General features: G+C 47.6%; 1 protein-coding gene across 1 annotated transcript in view; it reads left to right on the forward strand.

The window, feature by feature from the left end:
• pard3ba (par-3 family cell polarity regulator beta a) overlaps positions 1-22673 on the forward strand; it is a 125900-nt gene extending 103227 nt beyond the window's left edge. The window contains exons 23-24 of the mRNA XM_070957669.1: positions 10407-10474; positions 21489-22673. Of these exons, the coding sequence (XP_070813770.1) occupies positions 10407-10474; positions 21489-21855 (435 nt within the window). The 3' untranslated portion in view covers positions 21856-22673. The remainder of the gene's footprint in view (positions 1-10406; positions 10475-21488) is intronic.
• Positions 22674-23050: the final 377 nt, after the last annotated feature.

A 23050-nucleotide genomic window follows, 5' to 3' on the forward strand; every position in this document is an offset into this window, starting at 1 on the left:
TCAAACACACTGCGTCTTTGTTTCCTCTGGTGCTGATTACTCGTCTATGATGTTTATTACAAAGTAAATGCACTTTGGATTCATTTTCGCCAACCATGCGTAACCTGGTCAGCTGAAATGAGCGATGCCTCAGTGACCCAGAATCTTGTTTACCCACTCTTGCAAAGACACAAAGGCACGCGGTATCGGAGACACACACACACGCACACACTCGTGCATCTTATCTTCAACTCATTACCCTGTGAATCGTAAACAACAGTGGCAGCGCATGTGACACCTTAATAAACACAGAAGTCCCCGAAAACCACAAACGCAGCTACACACCCGGAGTCATTATGAAACACACACAGAGAAGCGCTCGCAGAAGTCCAGATACGACTCGTCATCCGTTGCACAGCTGTTTTTTGTACTTCTCTCTAATGTTGTGTGTGCGGACATCCATCACCTTGATGATATTTTAATGTCACATCCTCAGGCTGTCTCAATCTCTCCCCCTCTCTCACTTCTTTCTCTCCCTCCCACACGTCGGCCATCACTTCATAAATAAACCCCCACATCATTAAGTAAACACGCACCAGCCTGTCACGGTGATAGATGGCCTGCACACACTCGCAGACGCGTGCACACACACACTCTCGCTGGTGATCTGTGTGGGGTGCTTCATGCCCACAGGCAAATGGCCCCGATGGTTTTTGCGCCCACAATCCTAATGAATGCACACATATTCGTCTGTGAACTGATCTCAAAGCTCGTTTTTTAGGGGGGAACAAAAAGCATCTCAGTGTTGGAAATAAAGTCAGAAAGTTATTATAAACAGTAAATTTCAGCGTGCGGCGGTAACTCTGCCCTCTGTGGTTCGATATTGATGTTTAGTTTTGTTTACTGGTGAGATTGGTTGGCTCCCACTGCGCCCCAGTGACTGGCCCTCGCTGCTTTCACCTGACAAGTGCCTCCTCTCGCCACACACCTTCAGCTGTGAACAATGCCGGCTCGCTCGCAGACCACACACACTCACACTGAGCGCAGGTGTAATGGATGTGCTGGCAGGCTCGTCCCGCTGCGTGCCTACTGTTGGGGAAGCTGCCACCAAACTGGTGTAGCCCAGCGGAGAGCTGCTTGTGAAGGCGAGAGGGGGACCCGAGGGAGAGAAACGGGAGAGAGGGATGAGGGGAGCGGCGGAACAAGAGGGATGATGCGAGGGGAATGGAGAACAGGGAGTGGAGTGGCAGCGGGACAGCCAGTCAGAAGAACAGAGAGGACATGTGTGTTTATGAGAAGGAGGGGGGACTGAAGACATGACTCAGCAACAGAGCGAGTAAGACTTCAAGAGTCACCTCAGGGGGGAGGAAAAATAGCACGGGGGAGCCGGATTGGCAGGAGGAGGAGACAGATGGGACGGAGGCACGACTGGCTTCAGGTGGTCGATGCAGCTCAGGTGGTGTCAGCGGTTAGAGAGGCTGAGGCGAGCATCCGCCCTGCTGCTGCGTCCTTGATATTAAAGGTTCAGACAGCCAGAGGTTCCTATGTAATGTTTCGAAGGAGCCAATCAACTCGCAGGGTGAAACGAGGGTTATCAGAGAAGCCGGGTGTGGCTATGGTATTTTTGACGGCGGAGATGTGTCCCGTTTTCGGTTGGAAAAATCTGGAAATCCAAGAGCCAAACTTCCAGAGGTTTGCAGTCGCCATTTTCCGGAGCAATGCTTTTAAAAGTTTACACAATCAAATGTTTGCTTTCCACTCAACGATGTTAGCCAAGTTACATGATGATTCATGCCAAACGACGACATGGCTTTGCATGACTTTGGGGTTTCCAGTTTGAACACATGGGGCTGAATCACTGGTGTGTTAGGTTTGTCTGTCTGGTGAGTCAGTACTCTCCAGGTGCAGGTGAGATCCCTGCGTACGAAATGAAGGCGAAGTTAAAAACTTCTGAATATGTCATCTTGACGGGCAGACGTGAGTTTTTAGGGGTTTAATTAATGCGAGAGAGGAAGTTTATAAATGGAGATTTAGAAAAGAAGACGAATTGGAGGAAGAGAGCGTGGGAGGCCGAGATGCTAGTTTGTGCATATGGAAGAAAGAGAGAGAAAGAGAGCAGCTGGTCTGGGGGTGTTTCTCTGAAGGAGGCTGCACTAATGTTGGTCTAATGTTAGTGTTAATCAGGTTAGCATATGCCCTCCGTGTGTGTGTGTGTGCGTGCGTGTGTGTGTGTGTGTGTGTGTTGATTTTAGGTTTTGCTGAGGCACCTGCGCTATTTTAATGAAGAAAGAGAGAAGGCGAGCAAACACCATCACTCAACATCTCTGTCTTTCTGTCTGTCTCATTTTATTCATCTCTTCAACACACACACACACACACACACACACACACACACACACACTCTTACACTCCTCATGGGAAAAGCCACATTTGAAGCACTTGGATTGCCAAGCAAGTTGGATTAAGTCCTGCTTTCTGTTTTTCACAAACATGCTCACAAGTTTAGGAGTGTAGTCGACTCTGGTATGACTTTACGCACACACACACACACACGCACACACACACACACACACACACACACACATGCACACAGTACATACAAGTGAACTTGAACATAAGCTACACACAAGCTGACATGCATGTATATAAACAGCAGCTCACACATTTTGTAAGAGACTTTTAAGAGGTAACGCACCACAAACACATAAAAAACACACAATCAGCCATAGAAAGCCAACACACACACACACACACACACACACACACACACACACACACACACTCACCATCATCGGCCTGCGAACCTCAGCTGAAGCTGTTTTCAGAGTTCACTTCCCTGTCGGAGGCTCCAGCCAGCTCCATGCTGGCAGCTCACGCACGCGCAAACGTTTTGAGAAAAATCCCACAATTCAGTAATTACAAGAAATGCAGTCTCCTGATCGCGGTTTCCTCATGACCCCCTCTGAGATCACCCTCGCTCAAAACACACACCCTAGACGTTCTGTCACACACCCTCCCTTGCCCACCTGGCCTCGCGCAGCAGCCGAGGCTCGTGCTGATTAAAGGCCGCCCGTCGGTCCTGGCTCTCTGGACCAGCCTCAGTGCTATTCTGGCCTGTGTAATTACACACACCTCACCACAAGTTAGTGTTTGGAACACACACCCCAGAATTACCATGAACAAGCTACTGTGACGAGCTACTGGAAAAACTGTCTGAACAGGAGGAAAATGACAAAGGAGAGAGGAGGTAGAGCTTACAGGAGCCCGTTCTCTGCTAATGCAGGGGTTGTGGTGATAATTTAAAAATGAAAGTAGTGCTGCGAAGATTATTCCTTCTTACAAGCCGTTTAGTCCAATATTCAGTCGTGCCAGATCATCTTAGGTGAGACGAGGCACATGTTTTACAATGCAAATTTAATTGTTTCCAGCGCTGATGTGTTAAAACGTTCAGAATAAGGCACATTACCTGGAAGTGATGAATATTCAGAAAGCATATTGAAACTTGCCTGGCGCCATTAGTGCATTGATTGTTTGCAGATCAAAAAGCTTTATTCCCATCCAGCGCGTGCGCTTGACATTATTCAGAAAAAAATTTAATTGGCTTGCGAGGACAGCAGTGTGTTTGACAGAGACAGGAGCCAGTTGTGATTCATTTTCACAGCGGTAACATTCATTAAGCTTCTCAAACCCCGAATAAGATTTAAGGATCGACGGTTCCCGCCATAAAAGCCGCTGATAATGCTGCGTCCAGCTCTGATCCTGTCCCGCCAAACACAGTAGCGATAGTTGGTGAGTGCAGGCACATTCATTTCCATTATTCCAACACACTTTCATACTTTTTGACCACCTACCGGTTTGCACCACCTGCTCTTTGCCACCGGCGTTCATATCATTGTCTGATGGGCGCACACACTCTCAAACACACACACACTCAGGCACAGGCTGAACTCTTGCTCACACTCCTGGGACATAAATACACGAGTGAACATCTCATTCGAGCGTTGTGTTTCCACCCACTGCTATCAAGAGTTTTCACACACACGTATCGCACCTCTCTCCCTCTTTTCTCTTTGCAAAGTCACAATGAGCGATTCCGTCCACGGACTCCTCCTCTCCGTCCTTGCCTCATCCCCGAGGCTCAACGCACTCGTCTCCCTCTCTCCCCTTTTTTTGTTTTAAGTCACTTCATTCCAATGCCGCACAGCAGCCGGGTGAGGATTTTTATTTTTTTCCCGCCTCCTTTCCCTCCTCCCCATCTGGGCCGACAAAGGCCTACGGGGACTTATTTGGTGTCTGTCTTTATCCCCACAGCTTGTCTCAGGCCTACGGGCAAACTGCAGAGTGTGATCTGTCTGCAAGTTGATAGAAATCTCCCTTTCTCCTCCTCGCTCGCGCCAGCTCTCACTTCAAAGCTCGTCAGCACTCTGTGTTTGAATTTAAGAAGGGTGGGTTCACTGGGGTCAGCTACGAGCGTGTGTGTCTCTTTGCTGAGGTGGTGCTACTCGACTGAAAGAGGAGGCTGGTCGTATTAAAGCATTTTAAACAATATGTGCTGCAGCGTTAAAAAAAAGGACCACAAAGATGTTCTGTAAATCTGGACGCTCCTCCGTTTACTGTGCTTCAGACAGACAAACCACTGCGGATGAAGTTTGGGCGAATCGACCCTTTAAAGCCAACGAGGCTCACTCAGAGGTTGGCAGGAGTTGCATCAAAGTACCTGAAGGTCAAACGCGCCAACCTCACGACATTTGCAGCAGGCCGTTGGAGGCCATGAGGAGCTGGACTCGCTCATCAAAGCGTCCGTCGCTGGTGGTGGTGTCGACCCCCACGTCCGCAAATCTGTGACCGTAAGGAGGGGGCGACAGAAGACTGTTTAACCTGTGCTGTGAAGATGGCGCCGACACAGAACGCTGACACACGACTCGACAGAACCGTAGGGGGAGCTGTTAGAAGATTTTCAGCCTGTGTGTGTGTGTGTGTGTGTGTGACCTCACTTCAAACGTCAATGCCGTGCCCACGCTCGTGCACACGCGAACACACACCCCGTCTGACTTTTGTATCACAGCGTGGTGAAAAATAAACTGAGCAGACTCTGTCTCTCTCTTACTCACGCGCCCTGTGACATACTTTTCGGGGTATAACCTGGAGAGACAACGGCAAAACCAACTGCACACACACATGCACATGCACACATGCACTCAGAGGGGTATTTGGATGTTATTTCAGTGAACAGTGGGGAGGCAAACAAACCCACAGAGGGGGGAGGAACAGGGACACAGCCCCTGTAAATAAACAACACCCCATGGCCACTGCCACGGCCACACACACACACACATACACACACACGCTGACACACACATGGAACAGGTTAAAGATGCATGTTGATTACAGCTTCATGTGGAAGCAAAAACACACACACATGCAAGTTCCCCATTTTAACGTCAAAGGCAGTTTCACTGATTTCATTTGGTGGCCCTTGATCAGTGATTTAATTAACATGAAACATTTTATTTTGTTTGCATCCAGAATAACCCGATAGGAGCACGAGTGCGTTATGTAACGCACCCTGAAGAGTCAAGCTGCAGACTGTTTGTGACTAATGGCCACTTAAACACATAAAGTACTGTCTTGGGTTGCAAAACATATTTTATCTGCGTGCGTGTCCACTTGTAGTCGGGCTGCGTGCTCACTCTGACGCACGCAAACACGTTCGGTTTATTTAGAATTCATGTAAACGGTTTGAAAGTTGAAACCAGAGCAAATGTACTCGCACAGATAAGAAAGGGTGCGCGGAGCCAGATGATGGAAGTGAGCAGGGACACGGTGAACTCTTCTGTCTCTAATGCAGCTAATGAGCTAACGTTCGTTTAACGGTGCCCGTTACATCCTCAGGTGGGAGCATTAAACTGTAAACACGCAGATCCAATCGAAGTCAGAAAGCAAAGTATGTAAATTTAAAAAGCCATCCTGAGGTCAAGAGTTGAGGCCTAAACAAACACTAACAATGAAGACAATTACTAGCAGATTGGCCTATTACCAAAATAGGCTGCATTCCAGTCTGAGTGTGTGTAACCTTTGGTCCCTGTGTATGTGGGTGTGTGTGTGTGTGTGTGCCATCTGCTGCTAACGAGCTCAGAGTGAGCGGGGTCCAGGTGTGGGAGTGTTTAGTGTACACTGGGGGGCAAGTGAGCCTCCTGTTTGAGGCGCGCACACACACACACACACAGCCTCCTACTACAGCATAATCATGTCTGGCAACAGGCGAGATTTGACGAGCATGAACGACGTACTTTGACCTTTTTCAGTTTTACTTTGTTATGAGTTGGTAACGATGCCAACAAGCCGTTTCACGAGAAGCTGCGTCAGAGCCACCTGTGGTCAGACTCTGCGTCTACGCTGCGTTTTAAAACACCTGAATTAACAATTAAGTTGTTCTTTTCACACATTTCTGCTGTCAGGTGGCCGAAGCGGCGGAAAACAGTGATTTGATTGCGGCTCGCTCTGTAAATTCTACCTCTACCTTTATGATTGTTGCCTTAAAGAATAACATGCTTCAAACACAATCTAATGACACCTGTATCACTGATTGCTTACACCTGCCATTAAAACGAGTTATCGCAAAAAGAGAGTAAACAAAAGCTAAATTTTGCTCCTAAAAAGCTCCCTCTGGATGAAAAATAAAAATCCAATGAGGAAAAAGGAAAGTGCATTTTCAGGTTTTGCTGCTTCAGTGTTGATGCAGTCGAAAACATCTAGTTTTATTAAGCTAGTGCTGCAGGCTTCATCTACAGCTGTTTTCCAGCATGACCTATATGCTACATCTTGTCCTTGAATGCATTGAAGGATTCGGGCAACTCTTTCTGTGCTCCAGTCTCCCAAACAAACTTCTTTCCAACAGAGGAGGTGTTTGAGGGGAGGTGCTTTTCCATCATGTTGCATTAGGCAAACATGTGTCTGTGTATATATCGGTATGATTTTTCTGTGTTTCAGCATTTCCAGTTCATACTCCAGCTGTCAGCAGCTGCCGGCAGCAGTAGTTACACTTTCTGGCTCACAAGTTCCTGCTCTGTTTTGCTTCGTGTCCACCTCTGCACACATCTGTAACATCTCCTCTGTCAGCTCCGTTCTCTCCCTCTTGTATCTGCTCCCTCTCCTCAGCAGAATCTCATCACAGCGATGGGAAGGGCGGGGGGGTGTGATGGATATCGGGTGGGTTCCGCATCAGTTGTGCCAGTCAGATGCAGGGACGTGGGGGTGAGGTTGCCAACGGGAGGTGGGCACGGGGTGCCAGGCAGAGCCTCCACACTGAAACACTTGCTTAATTAGCATCCAAGATGGATGGAGGCAGGAAGAAAGGGATGGATGGAGGAATAGACGGCAACACAGAAGGCTAATTATGCTGTTTGAAAAGAGATGGCGGAGGAAAAGCGGTTTGGAAAAAGCAAATCTGAGCATCTCAGTCACAGGATGAAAGCAGCGCTCAGGCATTGTGTCAAAGCACTTGGACTCTCATTTGAGGCGTATTGTATATATGAGCATCGCAAATTTACAGCAAAGCCAAAAGTGCTCCAAGAAATTCATTTCCTGAGCTCCGGCAATACTTTGTGATGAATGCGACAGCTGTGCTGCTAGAGTTGATTGGTGTGTGTGTCTGCGCGAGTGCCTGCGTGTGTGTGTGTGTGTGTGTGTGTTCCAGCGCGTATCATCTGGCGCTGTCAAGGCACGGCTTTCTAATTTGGAAAAATGGAAAAGTGACTTTCCACTCATTCACGCTCGCGCACACACCAACCATTCTGTCAGAGCGTTTGTCAGCTGGCGAATTGCGGAGGACGCAATGACTCGACACAATTACGACGCACTTTCTAAGAAACATTGTTGTGATACATTTAAGCTCGTTTGCTTCCCCTGATGAGAAAGTATTAAGAGCTGTCTGAAAATCTGCTGATTGGGTTTAGATGCATGTACGTGCACACAACCGCGGTGAACTCCAAGATTAACAAAGTCTGTTTCACCACATGACACTCATGAGAAATAGGAAATTCCCTGTTGTGTGTGTGCGCGTCTGTGCATGTGTGTGTGTGTGTGTGTGTGTGTGTGTGTACTGTGGTCTGGCATGGAGTCCAGAGAGAATCTGGCTTTCTGTCAGCTACTGTCTGCACAACACATTAACTTTTCCACTGATAACCACTTCCACACGGCGCATATACCGTAGAAACGCACAGCACTGTGCGTGATGTCACCAGGTTCAGGATGAGGACGCGAACCTCCGCGGCGTGTGAGGAATAACCATGTGCCCGTCATCGCTCGCCACCTCCAGAGCCGTGAAGACGAGGCTGCTCGCTCGCTGACCGCCGTCTGATTGCTGCATTCTCACTCCAGCCTGGATGAATTTCATATTGCTGTTTTACCAGTTGCCATGGTGAGACTGAGACTTGTTTTGTGTGTTTGTTTACTTGCGTGCGTGTGCGCGTGTGTTAGTAGTCGTATTTTCAAGGCACATCATCTGGCACTAAAGCAAGGCTGCCTAATTTGGGGAAATGGGCTTCCGCATGAAAAGCACCCATACGACAGACATCCATAATATGTGTGTGTGTATATGTGTGTGTCTGTGTGTGTGTGTGTGTGTGTGTGTGTGTGTGTGTGTGTGTGTGTGTGTGTGTGTGTGTGTGTGTGTTAATAAATGAATCTTCCAGACCTATGACTGCAGGCTGTTATGTTAATACAATCAATGGACAAAGAATTTCTCTTATTTTATCCAAACTGGCATTTCCTTCCCTCCTCATCATTCTCCTGCTCGTCCTCTTCACTTCTCATTTTGCGCTCAGAAGATGGATAAGGCCTTGTTCAACACACACACACATCACTACACACACACACACACACAGAAGGTCCTCCACCTGAGTCCCATCTTCTTGCTGAGACTAATGCCCCCTTTACCTCACATTATGCATCTCTTTGCATAATCCCCCCTACCTAACACACACACACTGCCATTCAAAGATGGAGCATCATATTAAATCTGCACACAAAGACGCACATCCCTCCCTCCCCCTACTCCCACTGTATCAACACACATGTCTACACGCACACAGACGCAAAGCCACTTCCTGGATCACACTCAGAGACATTAGCGCTCTCCACATTGCAGAGGCATGCTAATGATACCTGCTAACGCGCCGCTGCTGCACTGACATGCAGAATGAGCTTTTTACTCACGCGTGCATGCAAAACACAGCCATAGACTGGTCCTGCATGGAGTCATTTAGACTCCTCATGGTGTGTGTGTGTGTGTGTGTGTGATATTAAATTCTGTGTATGTGGGTTGTGCTGCTTTGATAGCCGGGATCAAACATATCACTGTTTACCTCTTTAGATTTCCATGTGTGTGCATCTGCCAAGCCAGTGATTGCTTGGTTATGTACACATGTGCATGTCAGTTACTGCGTGACGGCCGCTTTTGTGTGTTTGACCACCGTGTCGGTGTGTGCATGCTACGCTACAGCTGCGTCTCTGACCGATGAAATGTCCATTGAATAAACAGCCTGTGTTTGTATGTGAAAACCCCACAGCCTAGATTACACATAATTGAAACTGTATGCTCTCTTGTCTCTGTCTGCCCCCAGCCTCCAGGCATAGCTTGTTTAAACGCCCTTCTATTGTTGTAACCTCAGACCAAGTCCACGCTTATGCAACTAAATTCGACACCGCGTGCTTTTCTGTACTTGTTAGCCTTCGATCCACAAACATCTGCAGTCTCCGCTCATGTATCCAGGTTTTTCCTTTAATTTGTCGCCCGCCTGTAAGTCGTCGCTCAGAGCAGCATAGAGGTTTATCCTGCTGAGACCAAGCTGAGTAAACTGCTGACTGTCTTGCTCCCCTACCACATGATGCCTATAATCCACGGTTGTTTGCCAGCAGAAAGAGAATGAAGAAGAGGTTTAGCTGCTTTTAGACTACTTTGGTGTTCCAGTGCGCATGGAAAATGGCCTGAAAGTGCTATTGTGTACCAAAATGGAGCTCATAAACAGTATTTCCCCGATTCATCCTTTTCTTTTAGGACTGCACACATGTTCAGCAGAGGAGCTCGCACATGTTTTCACGTGTTGGGTACTCCATGATTTCTCCCTCTCTTGTTTTTTTGTGTCCACCAACCACAAGGCTGCGCACGCTTTCAGTATTTCACGTGAGTTAGATTTCCATAGCAGTGCAATATCACGGAGGTTAAACATGTAGCCTGAGGACGTGTGATGTCAAGATTTAGCTGCTTGATCAGGCCTAAAATCTGCCAACAACTTATTTAATGCTTTTTTTCATCCAATCTCTGCCTGAGTGACTCTCAGCGCAGGACTTCGGCGCCTTGCTGAAGCGACTGAACCTCCTCTAGTCGACACACTGCGCTCACATCCTTGTCCTGTGTCTCCTCACAGATGGCGCCCAGAGAATCTCAGCCTGTGCCCCGCTACGAGGAGGACTCGCATTACCCCACGCACCCCAGGTGAGACCGCTCCGTGTGTGTGTTATTCCTCAGTGCAGGAAATGAAAGGATAACTTTTGCCACTCCCTCCCTTTGTGTCTCCCCCACTCACACACACGCACACACACACCCACACAGCACAGACTAATCCTCTTTGGAGCTTATAATTAAATCTGGAGTGTTTGCCTTGGGAGTGTCTACTCATCCCAGGAATAGGAGTGCTCAGCTCTCCAGAGAGCAGGGCACAGTCAGGAGGATCACACACACACACACACACACACACACACACACACACACACACACGCACGCACACACAGAGGATGGTTCGCTCTGATGAAGAATGTATAACCTCTAGTGTGGGTTTAATGGAACTGCACGTGTTCCCTCTGTTTGTTTAAACGTCCTCTTGTCAAATTCGGCACACCTGCACACACACATATCTCCCGGCGCACACACATCGGTCCAACCACACCAGAGTATTGCCCGACTCGCGTGTGTGTGTGTGTGTGTGCGCACACGCTGAGCAAACAGCATCTTCATGATGGTCGCGGCCCAACAGCTAAGTGGAGCGTGGAGTGGCGCGGCGCGAGGAAAGTGAGAGGAGGAGAATTAGGAAATAGAGGGGACGCCGGGATGGAGAGGAGGAGAGTGAGAAAAAGAGAACAGTCATTTCACGGGTTATTGCGCCTCCTGATATGACAGGCACCAGGGAGCACAAACATCAGCGCCGGCTCAGGGGGGGACGAGACACACTGAGAACCTGGGAGAGAGAAAGAGGGACATGACGAAGCAGCAGAGGGACGGAGAGATTACCCAGCTGCATCTATGGAGACAACCCCAAATGGAGACAGACATACTGAGGGAGACTAGGAGGACCTTTGACGGCTGCACAGTAACAGTAACTCTGGCAGAAATGATGAGTCGACAACAATTTTGATCATCCATCAGTCGTCTCCGCGAGCCAAAAGGCCAAACGTCCTCCCTACCAGCCTCTCAAATGGGAAGACTTGCTGCTTAATTATTTCATCAAGCCAAAGTGCTTTCAGAAGAGCACCGGAGTTTAGATAACAGGATGACAGCTGAAGTGTTGGACTGTATCACATATAATGACAGCTCAGCTGTTTCATATCGAAGTGATGAAGTAGCAGCAGCCTTCATGTACTCGTGTATAATTAGGTATAAAGAAGTCAGGTTCAAATAATGTTCATTACTTCATCTTTGAAGTATTTTTAGGCCATCATCCGTTTGAGATGCTTATGTTAGCATGCTCACATGTTTGTGTTCTTGTAAAGATAAATCACGACTCCTCGGTCCCCCAAAAGTCCTCTGACTCCCCCCAGCATGCAGAGGAGAGAGGAGGCGGGTGTGGGGGGAGGGGGGCGCAAATATATTCCGGGAATGTTTTTTTTTTTTTTTTTTTCATCGAGGGATAAAAAACAGGAGAGAAAGAGAGAGCAGACACAGCAGTGAATTGAATGCATTTTTCAAAGTGGAGCTGAACTTTGTGCAAAATCCCCCCGGGGGCCGCCATTATTGAAAGCCATTTCCTCTCAAAATGAGTGCGGCTCCACCATTGGCCTGGCTCTCATTAGCATACATTTGGCCTGCCTTTGTGTGGAGCCGGCTGGGGCTGCAGCTGGAGGGGTGGGAGTGAAGGAGGTGAGTGTTTGTGATTGTGTGCGCGTGTGTGTATGTGTGTGTGTGTGTGTGTGTGCATAGTACAGGAGATGTAGCAAATCACCTCGCAGATGGGAGCATATGGAGAGAGAGGAGAGGAGAGGTAAGAGTCAGACGGATGGAGATGAAATCGAGGCTTTCAGACATTTAAATGTTTCACTCGCGGTGTTGTGCTCAGTGTCAAGACGCCCGTGCGCATTATAGCTCCCCTAATGAAAGCACGCAGGTATGCTCTGTTAAAGTTTTTCAAAATCTTAGAGGTGTTATGAGTGAGTTTCATCTTTTATATCCTCCCATAGGTTCGAGTTATTTTGGCTTTTTGCAGCTTTAAGGGAAACAGCACAAGCCACTTTTCTCACAGGGAGTTTGCCCTGTCACCTACTTACTTTCTCCACTGTATCGGAAAACATTCCTCATCGCAATCCTGCTGCTCAAAATTGTGGTTTCATTATACTGAGATCTGTCTGGCCACCTGCCCACCTCTCAAATCAAGAGTTTCTTTGGACCCGAAGAAGTGAATGCCAAAGTAGCAGAGCTGATGGAAAGAAAGTGGACCTCAGTCTGGGACTTAGTGCTGAGGGCTACTGCGCGGCAGCCAACAAGAGAAGTCTGGGAAAGAGGATTTGGAAAGAGGGCTGGAAGTGGCGGCATCGAGAGGTTTGCCCCAGGGAGGGTGATAGTGCTGCTTTGGCGAGTACCTCCCTCTCCACTGGCCATTAACGCTGGGGTGCAGCTCAGCCTGCGGATAGGCTCTGTGCTTGGGGACACACAGAAAGGCACGCACACACATGGCCATATGGAGAATATTAACATCATTACCAATTCAAAGCAGCGGGTCACGGGCGCGGCGACCCAGCCCCTGGTTATCCAATCAGAGCACCCCCTGACCCACTCCCCCAAGGTGATTGGATTAGGGGGCCGCGTTGGTGCAGCGACGTTGCTGGCCAGTGCTGATAATTGGCTGATTAATGTGCAGCCGATGGCCAGTGAGTCAGAGAGCGCGGGGCTCCAACCAAGAGACCACGGCGGCCTCATGGAGCTTCTGCCACGTCCGCACAATGCAGATGACCCACTGAGAAGGACGCACACGCAAGTAGTAAAGCATCATAGGCAAGACCCAACACGGGGCCAAGTTAGGCCATGCCCAAATTCAGTTTATTATGTATATTATAGCTCTGAAGACGTTGAGTGTTAACTGTCTGTTAATTCATAGCATCCTGCTGCCAGTGTTGCTGCCCCTCTCTGTTTGGGTCATCAGCATCAGGTCCAATAAATCCTGGATCCGTTTTGGAGGTTTGGCTGTCATCAGGTCGCTTTTGGATTTGGTTTCTTCTTTTATTTGTTAACCAGCCACAGTACTGGTGTGGCTCCAAGGATGGTAATGTCCATCGCTTGGTCCGCTACTTTGGTACAGACTAAAATATCCCAACTGCTATTGGATGAAAGTTTCTACAGACAGAGTTGTTCCAGATCCACGAGTGCGGCTGTAGGCTGTTGGTATTGTTGAAAATCCATTTAAATAACAGGTTTGGGTTTGTTTTTCACAAGTTGGCTTGGATCAGGTGTAAAATTTCAGACTCCTGAAGACCTCCATCGCACGCATCTGTGCTTGCTTTTGCAGTCGGTCATTCGGAGGAGCCTCTCAGGTTCATCGTTTGAGGAGCGACTGAATGCTCAGCACTCACACTAAGTGCTCTCTGCCCCTCCTAAAAAAACAGAGGGCAACATCTTGATTGTCCTCAGCATGTTGAGTATCCTCTGGTATGTGGGGAAGTCTCCCTGAAGGACTCTCATCTGACCTTCCTGAAAAGTGCGCACACTAACCTCCCAGACTGGCAGCCACTTGGTTTTCTCCTCCACGCCTCGGCACATGAACCTTTTCACCCCGGCTGTGTCAGCTCAAGCCCTAATGAGCCACGTCCAGACTGGACACACCTAGAAACACAGAACAGAAAAGAATAAACGGCTCAGCCCCCCTCTGAGTGAAAGCAATCTGTTGATGAGAATGGGATGAATAAATAAAGAAGGATGAGAGGAATATTAAAAATGAAAACCTGTCTGAAATTTACTCATTAATTCCTGCTTGACTGTCTGATTTTGTCAACTGGAAAGAAGCTCCCCACATTTCACTCCTGCCTCGCCCGGTTGGACGGCCGTATGTATTGCAAAGGTCTTTTATTAGTTTAGCACAGTAATAATGTTAGGACCCGTAGTTTGGAGCTCCCTGTGAATCAGGTGGCTTTTTCAAGGTCAGCGGAGAAATCACATTTTCGCTGCACTCGGCCCATCTTTATTAAAACCCAATCCTGCTTCTCACAGTTTCATAAGTGATCAGCGCTTTCCCCACCCGCTGCCGTCCAGCTGTCGAATGACTCACTTTAAACTCACCCAACTCGCTTAGAGTTATTGTCTCCGTAACTTATTTAATTTCTCGGGTCCTGGAGAGCTCGGAGTGTGTCCGTTTCTGCCCGATAACAGCTGGTAACGTCTGTCCAGGACCCTACGTGATTGGTTTAAAAGGTGACGCGACCCCGTCTTTTATTGTTAAATTAAGCAGCCGTGGAGCATCTGAAGCAATGTGCGGATTATTTTGTTTGATTTCCCGAGAGGTGCGCTGACCCTTTTCTTATTTGCGGGCCCTTTATGAAGGAAAGGGCCCCGTCGGTGTGCAGAGGCGGCACTGTTTGTCCAGCTAACAGTGTTTGTGCTCAGACACAGGAAAATGTAATGGAATCAGCAGTAGGAAATGAAAGGGCTTTAGCCAGCTCTGTCACATGCACAGCTGGGACAGCAGTGGCTCTACCTGTTTACAATAACTTCTCTTCTCCTGTCCTCTGCGTTCTTCCCTGATTCCATCAATCCCTTTGTCTGCATTTTCGCGTCGCTTCTGTTTATATCTCTCTTACGTCTCTTCGCATCTCGTCTCGTCCCTCCGTCTTCCCCTTCCTCTCCATCCCTCCTCCCCGCAGCCTCGCAGGTCTGCGTATGGCAAAACGAAATCATGGCTTCATAAATAAAACAGAGGATACGCACTCTGAGGCCTCGGCGCTCCCCACGAGCTCGGTGAGAAATACAAAGACTGGCATGAACGAGTCGGCGTGACGCTGGGTCTGCAAATACAGACGGACGGGCAGCTCTGAATTCAAATGTTCTCCTCTTTGGATAGAACAGAATAAAGTAGATCAGGCATGCAGTGAACTTGGCGTGAACCGCGAGGAATCTGTGAAATTGAATATGAGTTGTGGTCAGCTTAAAAGTTTCTGCGTTTAGCGAAAAACATCTGTTTGTGTCGTTAACTCCTACTTCACTGCTTCTCCCCAGCACGTCTCCATTACACGATCGCTCTCCCCCCTCGGAGTCCTGTGCAAGAAGTAGATCTGACCTTTGACCTCCTTTCGTAATGCCTGTGTGGAATTTTTTGTGACCCAGGAATGTAATTTTTTTATACTCTTGCAGTCGTTTTAATTCACTCTGGGTACGGCAGCAGTCAAATGCCTTAAATGTAGAGCAAATCATTAGAATATTGCAGAAGAAATAGTCCCTGAAGCGTGATATCACGAAACTGCCGAATGAGTCATCAAACGAGCTTTATGAGAGAGTGCCTATTCTGAGTTTACATGCAGGCTGTTTGCTCTGGTGCCTCCCGTCTCTCCTCGCCTTCTCATTTCCAACCCAAAGCTCCCACAGACCCGCCGCTACCTGCCACGGATACTGTACACACTCCTTGTCATTGCTCAGTATATAGTAGCAGAGAGTGTAAACAGCAGCCCATTTAGATGAGACACGTGCGTCTAGGTGAGAGCCAATTTCCACTGCTGTTGTTGTCATAGCCTGGTTTGATTAGCAGAGCTGCCTCGACAGCCAGGGCCAGAGCGGCTAATGGTTTCCTCTGCCGCGGAGCCAGCCGGGTCTGCTCTGTGTCTGCAGCACTCAGCTAGCACAGCGCCATTAGCGCGATGACTTTGTGTGCGAGTGTGTGTGTGCAGGGTTTGGACAAGGATGAATTTGGAGAATCTGCAGAATGCTTTATACACTAATTAATATGCCAACTTGCTAAATATACTGTACTACTGCTACATCTTTTAAATAAGCAATTTCTGCAATAATTGATGGGCACGCTCCTCGACCAGAGGAAGTGTTTTGGCTCTGGCTACAGCTTATCACGTAGAAGCCACGGAGAGCGGTTTCACTGCGTTAAACCGCAGATTGAATACAGTAAACGCAGCCGTTTCAAGCTACTTTTTCTGTAACACCACTGATACCTCTGCAAATGATGCCACATTGAACATTTTACCCAGCAAAGTGTGGGCATGCATATGAATGTCTGTGCGTGGGAGTGTTTGGCAGCGAGGTGCAGCAGCTGTTTTTTGCCAAGCAATTAATGTATTTTGCATGCGGTGCGTGTCTCTTCCTCGTCAGTCGGCGAACAGGTGAGCGCGTAACGGGCAGATGTGCGTACATATGCATCTGTATGTTCTCTTCATCCCTGCGATCAGAACATTAACGAATTAAATGTGCAAATGTAATTTAGGTGAGTGCAGTTAAATGGCTGAGCACTTGTACTTATTATTTATGCATGTGTGTGTGAACAAAAGGAGATAAACGTATGTAGAGCTTAAACAGAATGCAGAGCAGGTACGTAAAGAATAATATATACTGTTGAAGGCAGGTCGCTGCCAGCAAAGTCCTTTAGAGGAGCAAAGATTTTAACTTAACTCAATACAGCTGTTCCTTGACTTTATAAACGGCCTTGAATCCACATTATTTAGAGTTCTTCTTGCTCTTATCTGTAATATATTTTAACAGATTCACATTAGTTGTATATGTGTTGTCCCACAGCTCCATACAGTAACTAAAATATGATAAAATAACATTTGAAATGCAACATGCTGCTCGATATTGCAATAGTTCCTTTGAGCTTCAAAAACCATGCATCACTTCCCTGATTCATACTGAAATCAGGCCTGTTGTCCTTTAGAAGATACCAAGTTTGCTTAAAATGTTGGAGGATTCCAGATAAATGCTTATTATTCAACATAGTTTTGAAGGTTTGAATGTAGAAAATGAATCACAGATGTCACAGCCTGCACAGGGGCGTCGTGTTACCTTGTTTGTGTGTAGGTCTGTCAGAGACACATGGTTGTTTTCCAGCTGTTTAGGACCAGGGGTATTTGGGGGACCGAGATGGCGAGTGCGGGGGTCTAATAAGGAACTGGGAGTTGGTCGTGGGGGGGTTAATAATTTCCTCCTTCCGTTTCCTTGGGGCAGGTGCAGAGTAACTCCAACCCCCTATTCCCTATGCTGCCACCATACACACAAATTCTTCACTGTCATAAGGCGGAAGCTGTGCCTAAATGGCAACACACACACACACACACACACACACACACACACACACACACACACACACACACCGTCCCAGGTGGTCACACACACTCACACATTTTTCTTTCACTGCTGAGTATGTAATCATACACACTCCCAGCACACATTCACATGCATATAAATATGGATGTAATATTCAGTCTGTCAGTTGCTCTCACCACACACACACACACACACACACACACACACACACATGCAGACACACACGCTCAAGCTCTCAGAGGGTGGTTGGGAGTGTGGTATATGGTGCTGATGTTCTGGAAGTGTGAGTCAGATGTATTACACGGCGTGTCATTACAGCTTTCCACTCTAGTTGGTCCCTGTGGTTCACATCACACCCTGCACTGCAGCTCTATATAGACCTCAGAGGGACAGACGAGTGTCTGCGTCTGTCTCTCTGCCTGTCTCCTGCTCCACAGCGACTGCCTCTCCCTTTCTTTACACTTGCTCCACTTTCAGTCCTTTTTTCAAATCATGAGTGCATCAGATCTGAGGACAAGTGGAAACAGGACAATTAGCGCTCCGTCCCAGAAGGACTGCACCTTTGCTTGAGCGTATGAACGTAAATGGTGGAAACAGATCAAACTTGGCTGTGTAACCTGTAAATTACCTCTTCCTAATAAAGTCGTATCTGCTGTCACTGCCGTGCGTGTCTGCAATATCACTAGTACATTAATTAGTAACAGAGAGGAAAAAAACAACTTACCAAGTGCTAATTCGTTCTTGAAAGCCTTTCCATTTTCCTTCTTTGACATTAATTCAAACCTGTTTATTTGTTCCAGCATCCCTCATGGAAACATCTCATTTGCATTCGATTTTTAATTTTAGTGTTTTATTTTGACGTTTCAGAAGTGTGCTGAAAACTCCCGTGACAGCTGAATGAACACACACCTACTGTCTGCATGCGTCTTGTTGTCATAAGCTCTTTTCAAGCTAGATTAGCGGCGCTGGCAGAGATCCTTTAATTGTCACTACCAACAGTTTCATTCTGGCAGGAATCTGCCATGTTTGGCATGTTTTTTGTTAGTCAAAAGCAACGGGAGGAAATTTCCTCGGGAAACTGTAACTCAGTTTCCAGTGGCAGACGGGTAAACCAGTGCACAACTTGTACATGTATGTTAATAATCTGAGGGAACTACAGTCTGCTCTTTGTCGTTGTGTTTTGCCTCCTTTTCTGGATTTCTTTCTCCCGCTCGCTCTTCGTCTTGTTCCCATACTCGTATGGAACATACCACACAAACTTACAGATGAATTACGCAAGATAGCCAGTAAACAGCAGATCTCATTCTGACACTTGGGATACACAAACGCAGCCCTGCACTCCTGCTCTGGCTCGCCATCGTACTCGCTGACACACACACACGCTGGAATTGTTTTGGATCTGCTCAGTTGAATCCAAATTTGTGTAAAGTTCAAATACTTCTGGACGTTCGGTTTGAGGAAAGCAAAGGCCCGAAGAAACGCACGCAGGCTAGAAGTTGTTCACGCCAGCTCAAACCAGGCTGAAGCCAGCTGTGTGACCCAGGGATGAGGAGCTCCCTGTGGGTCACTGGGGCCCGTGGACCCTCTAATCCCCCAGCTGCTTGGCCGGATACACACACCCAAATTCATACTCTCATGCTTTTAAACACAATATGTCGCTTTTATACAGTGTTTTTACAATAATATCATATATTATACATTTTAAGTCTGGTGGTAAAGCGAGGTTAAACCTCAGACACTCGTCCTGCAAACACACTGAAACTTTCAGAGAGCCACCTCCCTGAAGGAGCATAAACGCTTCCATATGAGCGGACAAAAGGCAGCCTGACAACCCATACAGGGTCAAAGGTCATCCAGACCTCTGTACCATGGCCCTACAGGAATTTATCCTGCATCATTTATCACGTTGTCATCCAGAAAACTGGACAAAGAAGGCATTGAAGGATGCTTTCACGTTTGTTATTTGCTTCGATGCGTTCTGCTCAGGGTACTATATTGTCAAATTATTCCTCCACACATGAATTTATTGCTACTCATACCAGAGCTTTGCCCTCATTATTACCTTGGAGAAGCTAAAAATAGCGCTGCGGATGAGAGAGTGGGAAAAGAGGAGGTGGGAAGATGACGGAGGCATTTAAATAACAAAGTACATAAGGAGGTGATGAGCAAATATGAAGGAGCGAGGTCACAGATACGGAGAGGGGGATGAATATTCGAGTGGAAAAGAGGTGGAAATTGATGATCGCAGAGGGGGGAAATGAGGAGAATGATGAGAGAAGAGAGGGCAAGCCGGCGGAGGTTCCTGTCTGTTTGGGTGGCCCTGAGTCGGGTCGAGAACCCAGGTGTTCCCTCTGTTCTTATATCCCTCCATCCCTCTCTCTTCCCCTCTCTTTGCCTCCCCTGGTGGCCTTCACCATTTAATCTGGATTAATGAGGAGGTCGACCTTCGTCTCCCTTTCTCTTCTTTCGAGCTCTTTCCTGCCTCGCAGCCCCTCGTCGAGTATTACGCTGAAGAATATATAGTTTTTACTCAGGCTCCCTCCACATCTGCTGCTGTCGCTTCACATCCTCACCTCAGCTGAAATCTCTCTGTCCTCTTCCTGCTTCTCAGATTCCTCTTTTTTTTTCCTCTCAGTCCTTTTTATGCTTCCTCTACACATTTCTCTTTCTTATCTCAAACCATGGCAATGCATGTATGTATGCCTATCTGCATGTGTGTGTGTGTGTGTGTGTGTGTGTGCTCTGTTGACTGACAAAGCAGCGCTGTTCATTCCTGGGACCACCTGTGCATCCTGTCCTGCTGCTCTGTTTGGGTGGTCAGGCCTCCCAGCCCACAGAAAACACACTCTACTGATATCTGGGACACGCACACACATAAAGAAATCCACCTCACCACAGCCCATGAATATCCTCAAGGGAAGTCCGCTTATGCACGAGCGCACACACACACACACAGCCGAGCTGTGCGCGACCTAATCTGTGGTGAGTGACTCATTCTAATTGGCCAGTCAACAGGTGCTGGGCTCGACTCGAGGGAGCGGACAGAGGAGACGCGGGGATACGGTTGCAGAACAAGGAAGAGGCTAAGCTCAAAGCTTCTGTGTAATAACTGCAGTGGGAGCCATCGTTGAAGGCGTCTGAACGTCTGCGCTGCTGATTCGAGCTGTGGCTCGACAAGCTTCAGCGTTTGCATAGCACTTCATCAAAAAATGTGCATTTACTTGAGCTTAATTGATTTCTTCATTATTATGTGTGCAAGGAAAGCAGTGTGTGTCATCAGGGAGGGGGGTTAGACGAGACTTTTAGATTTGCTCACTTTGCTCACTGGACGTGTGTCTCTCAGCATTGGAAACAGCACATAAGATGGAAAGCATTTGAATGGGCTGGTGAAAGGTGAGCAGCCCTCCCTTTTATTTCCTCCTCTCTCTCTCTCTTTACCTTCATCTCTCTCTCTTTCTCAGTCTCTCCCTCGCTCCCCTCCTGCCTCCCCGAGGCCCGCGTGTCGCCTTACCCAGGGGTTTAGCCTCTAATCACCCAGAGCTAGTGGGAGGGAACCGGAGACTTCCAGCTGGCTGCCTCGTTACTGCGGACCCCTGGGACAAACACACACACACACACACACACACACATGCATTCCGACACACGCAAGCGAAACACACACACAACCTTATATATGCTTACCGAGGCATTTGCTGTTATCTCTTGGCATCTCTCCATCCACGTCTCCCCCACAACTCGATCCTGCCAAGGCCACAGCCTCGCCACGTAAACTGAATAACAGGAGGGGGCTTACCGCGAGGAAGGGCCAAATCTCTGGCACTTCCTCTACTCCAAACCAGTTTAAACCAGTATTAAACATTGTCTTACTCTCAAGCATACACACTGCATGTGTGTGTGATCCTGTGTGTTTGTGGCTTCTAAATGGTGTCAGACAGGTCGTCTCCACTCACTGCTTTCTAATTTCTTACTGACAGCCGTCTTTCTCTTTCAGGAGGGATCCATATGATTACCCCACCCACTCCAGATCTGTGCCAAGGGAGCCAGCCCCCTACCCCGGCCACTACCAAGACCCTCCTGTTCCCAGCCGAGTGCAATCCCATCAGGCGCCCAGCAACCCGAGCTACTACCCGTCGTCCCCCCACGCAGGGCAGCAGCACCGCACACCTCTCAGGCAGGATGTTCCCCCCTCGCCCACCGCAGGCCGCAGACCGCGCCACTACTATGAAGCCGCCGGGGGGCGAGTAGACGGCTACCGTCAGGCCAACTCCAGCCACTACACCAACCCTGAGCGCTACGACTACAGAGACGAAAGACAGCCTGACCCGAGGCGGAAGAACCCCGTGATAGGTGCAGTTTAGAAGGTAGTCCTCACCTAAAGCCGAAAAGTTTAGTCAGTCAGACAAAGAATATAAATAAGGCTTGGCTGCCAGTGAGGCGAGATTAAGCGAGATTTCGCCATATTAATTTATCCAATCAGCAACCCTGAAAGCAATAAGTGACAAGCTGAGAGCTAAAATAAGGCTTATTTTCAGGACCATCTGGTCAAAACTGTCTCCACAGGCCAAGACGCATTAAACAAGCGTTAAGGACCCAAGTGTGTGTACATATATATATATATATATGTATATATATACATGTTTGCAGTGTGCCAGCGTTTATCACACAAACAGGATCTTATTTTGACAGATTTTATAATGTAGAATTGAAATTAAGGGCAGTTGAATTAATTATAGATGAAGTAAGCTCAGCATGTGTTGTATGAAATCGACTCTATTCAATGAGAGCAGTGCTGACTTGCATTTTGCACAAGCTGATCAAACTGAAGGAAGTAAAGAGGATCGCCTTGACCAGCCGGACCGCGAGCAGAGGAGACACAGGAAGCTGAAGAACAAACAGGAAAGAGGAAGTAACTCCTTCAAAGTGTCTTCTTGTCTTTGATGTTTTGTCTCTTGGACTTCCTTTACATCCCCACTGTCTCAATCTGGTATTTTTTTCCACGTTTGCCTTCATTGTCTGGATGTGGATGATACATTTACTGTACATTTGTTAAATGTAGAAATGCAGTTTATTTGTGTTATGTTTGTGGTGTTCCTAATAAAGTGTACAAATCCTGATCCATACACACGCAACAAGCTAGAGACGCGTGCAGCTAAGCTAAAGAGCTTCATGAAACGCTTCAGCCTTGAACGCATCATCACTAAACTCGCTAAATGTGTCCGCGTTGCTGCCAAATATATGCATGAGTTTTTTTTATACAAATATTTTGCATTAAATATTTTGAAATTCTGTCTCTGCGCTGCTCCGAGTCATTTTGAACCATGCATATTTAAAATATTCACTCAAACTATGACAACACCATGAGTCATCACTTTAAAAATTCATTACGGCAATTGGCTTAATTTCTCGCAATCTCCTGATAAATTTGCCCTGTGAGATGACTGATAAGAGTAGCCAGCGTTCTGATAATGACTAAATCATCTTCAACAATTAGAGGCAGGGAAATCTCCACTAGAAAATGATTACTGCCCAATTTGCTCTCAGAAATAAAGATGG

This window comes from Chaetodon trifascialis, chromosome 24 (assembly GCF_039877785.1).
Source record: "Chaetodon trifascialis isolate fChaTrf1 chromosome 24, fChaTrf1.hap1, whole genome shotgun sequence".
NCBI lineage: Eukaryota > Metazoa > Chordata > Actinopteri > Chaetodontiformes > Chaetodontidae > Chaetodon > Chaetodon trifascialis.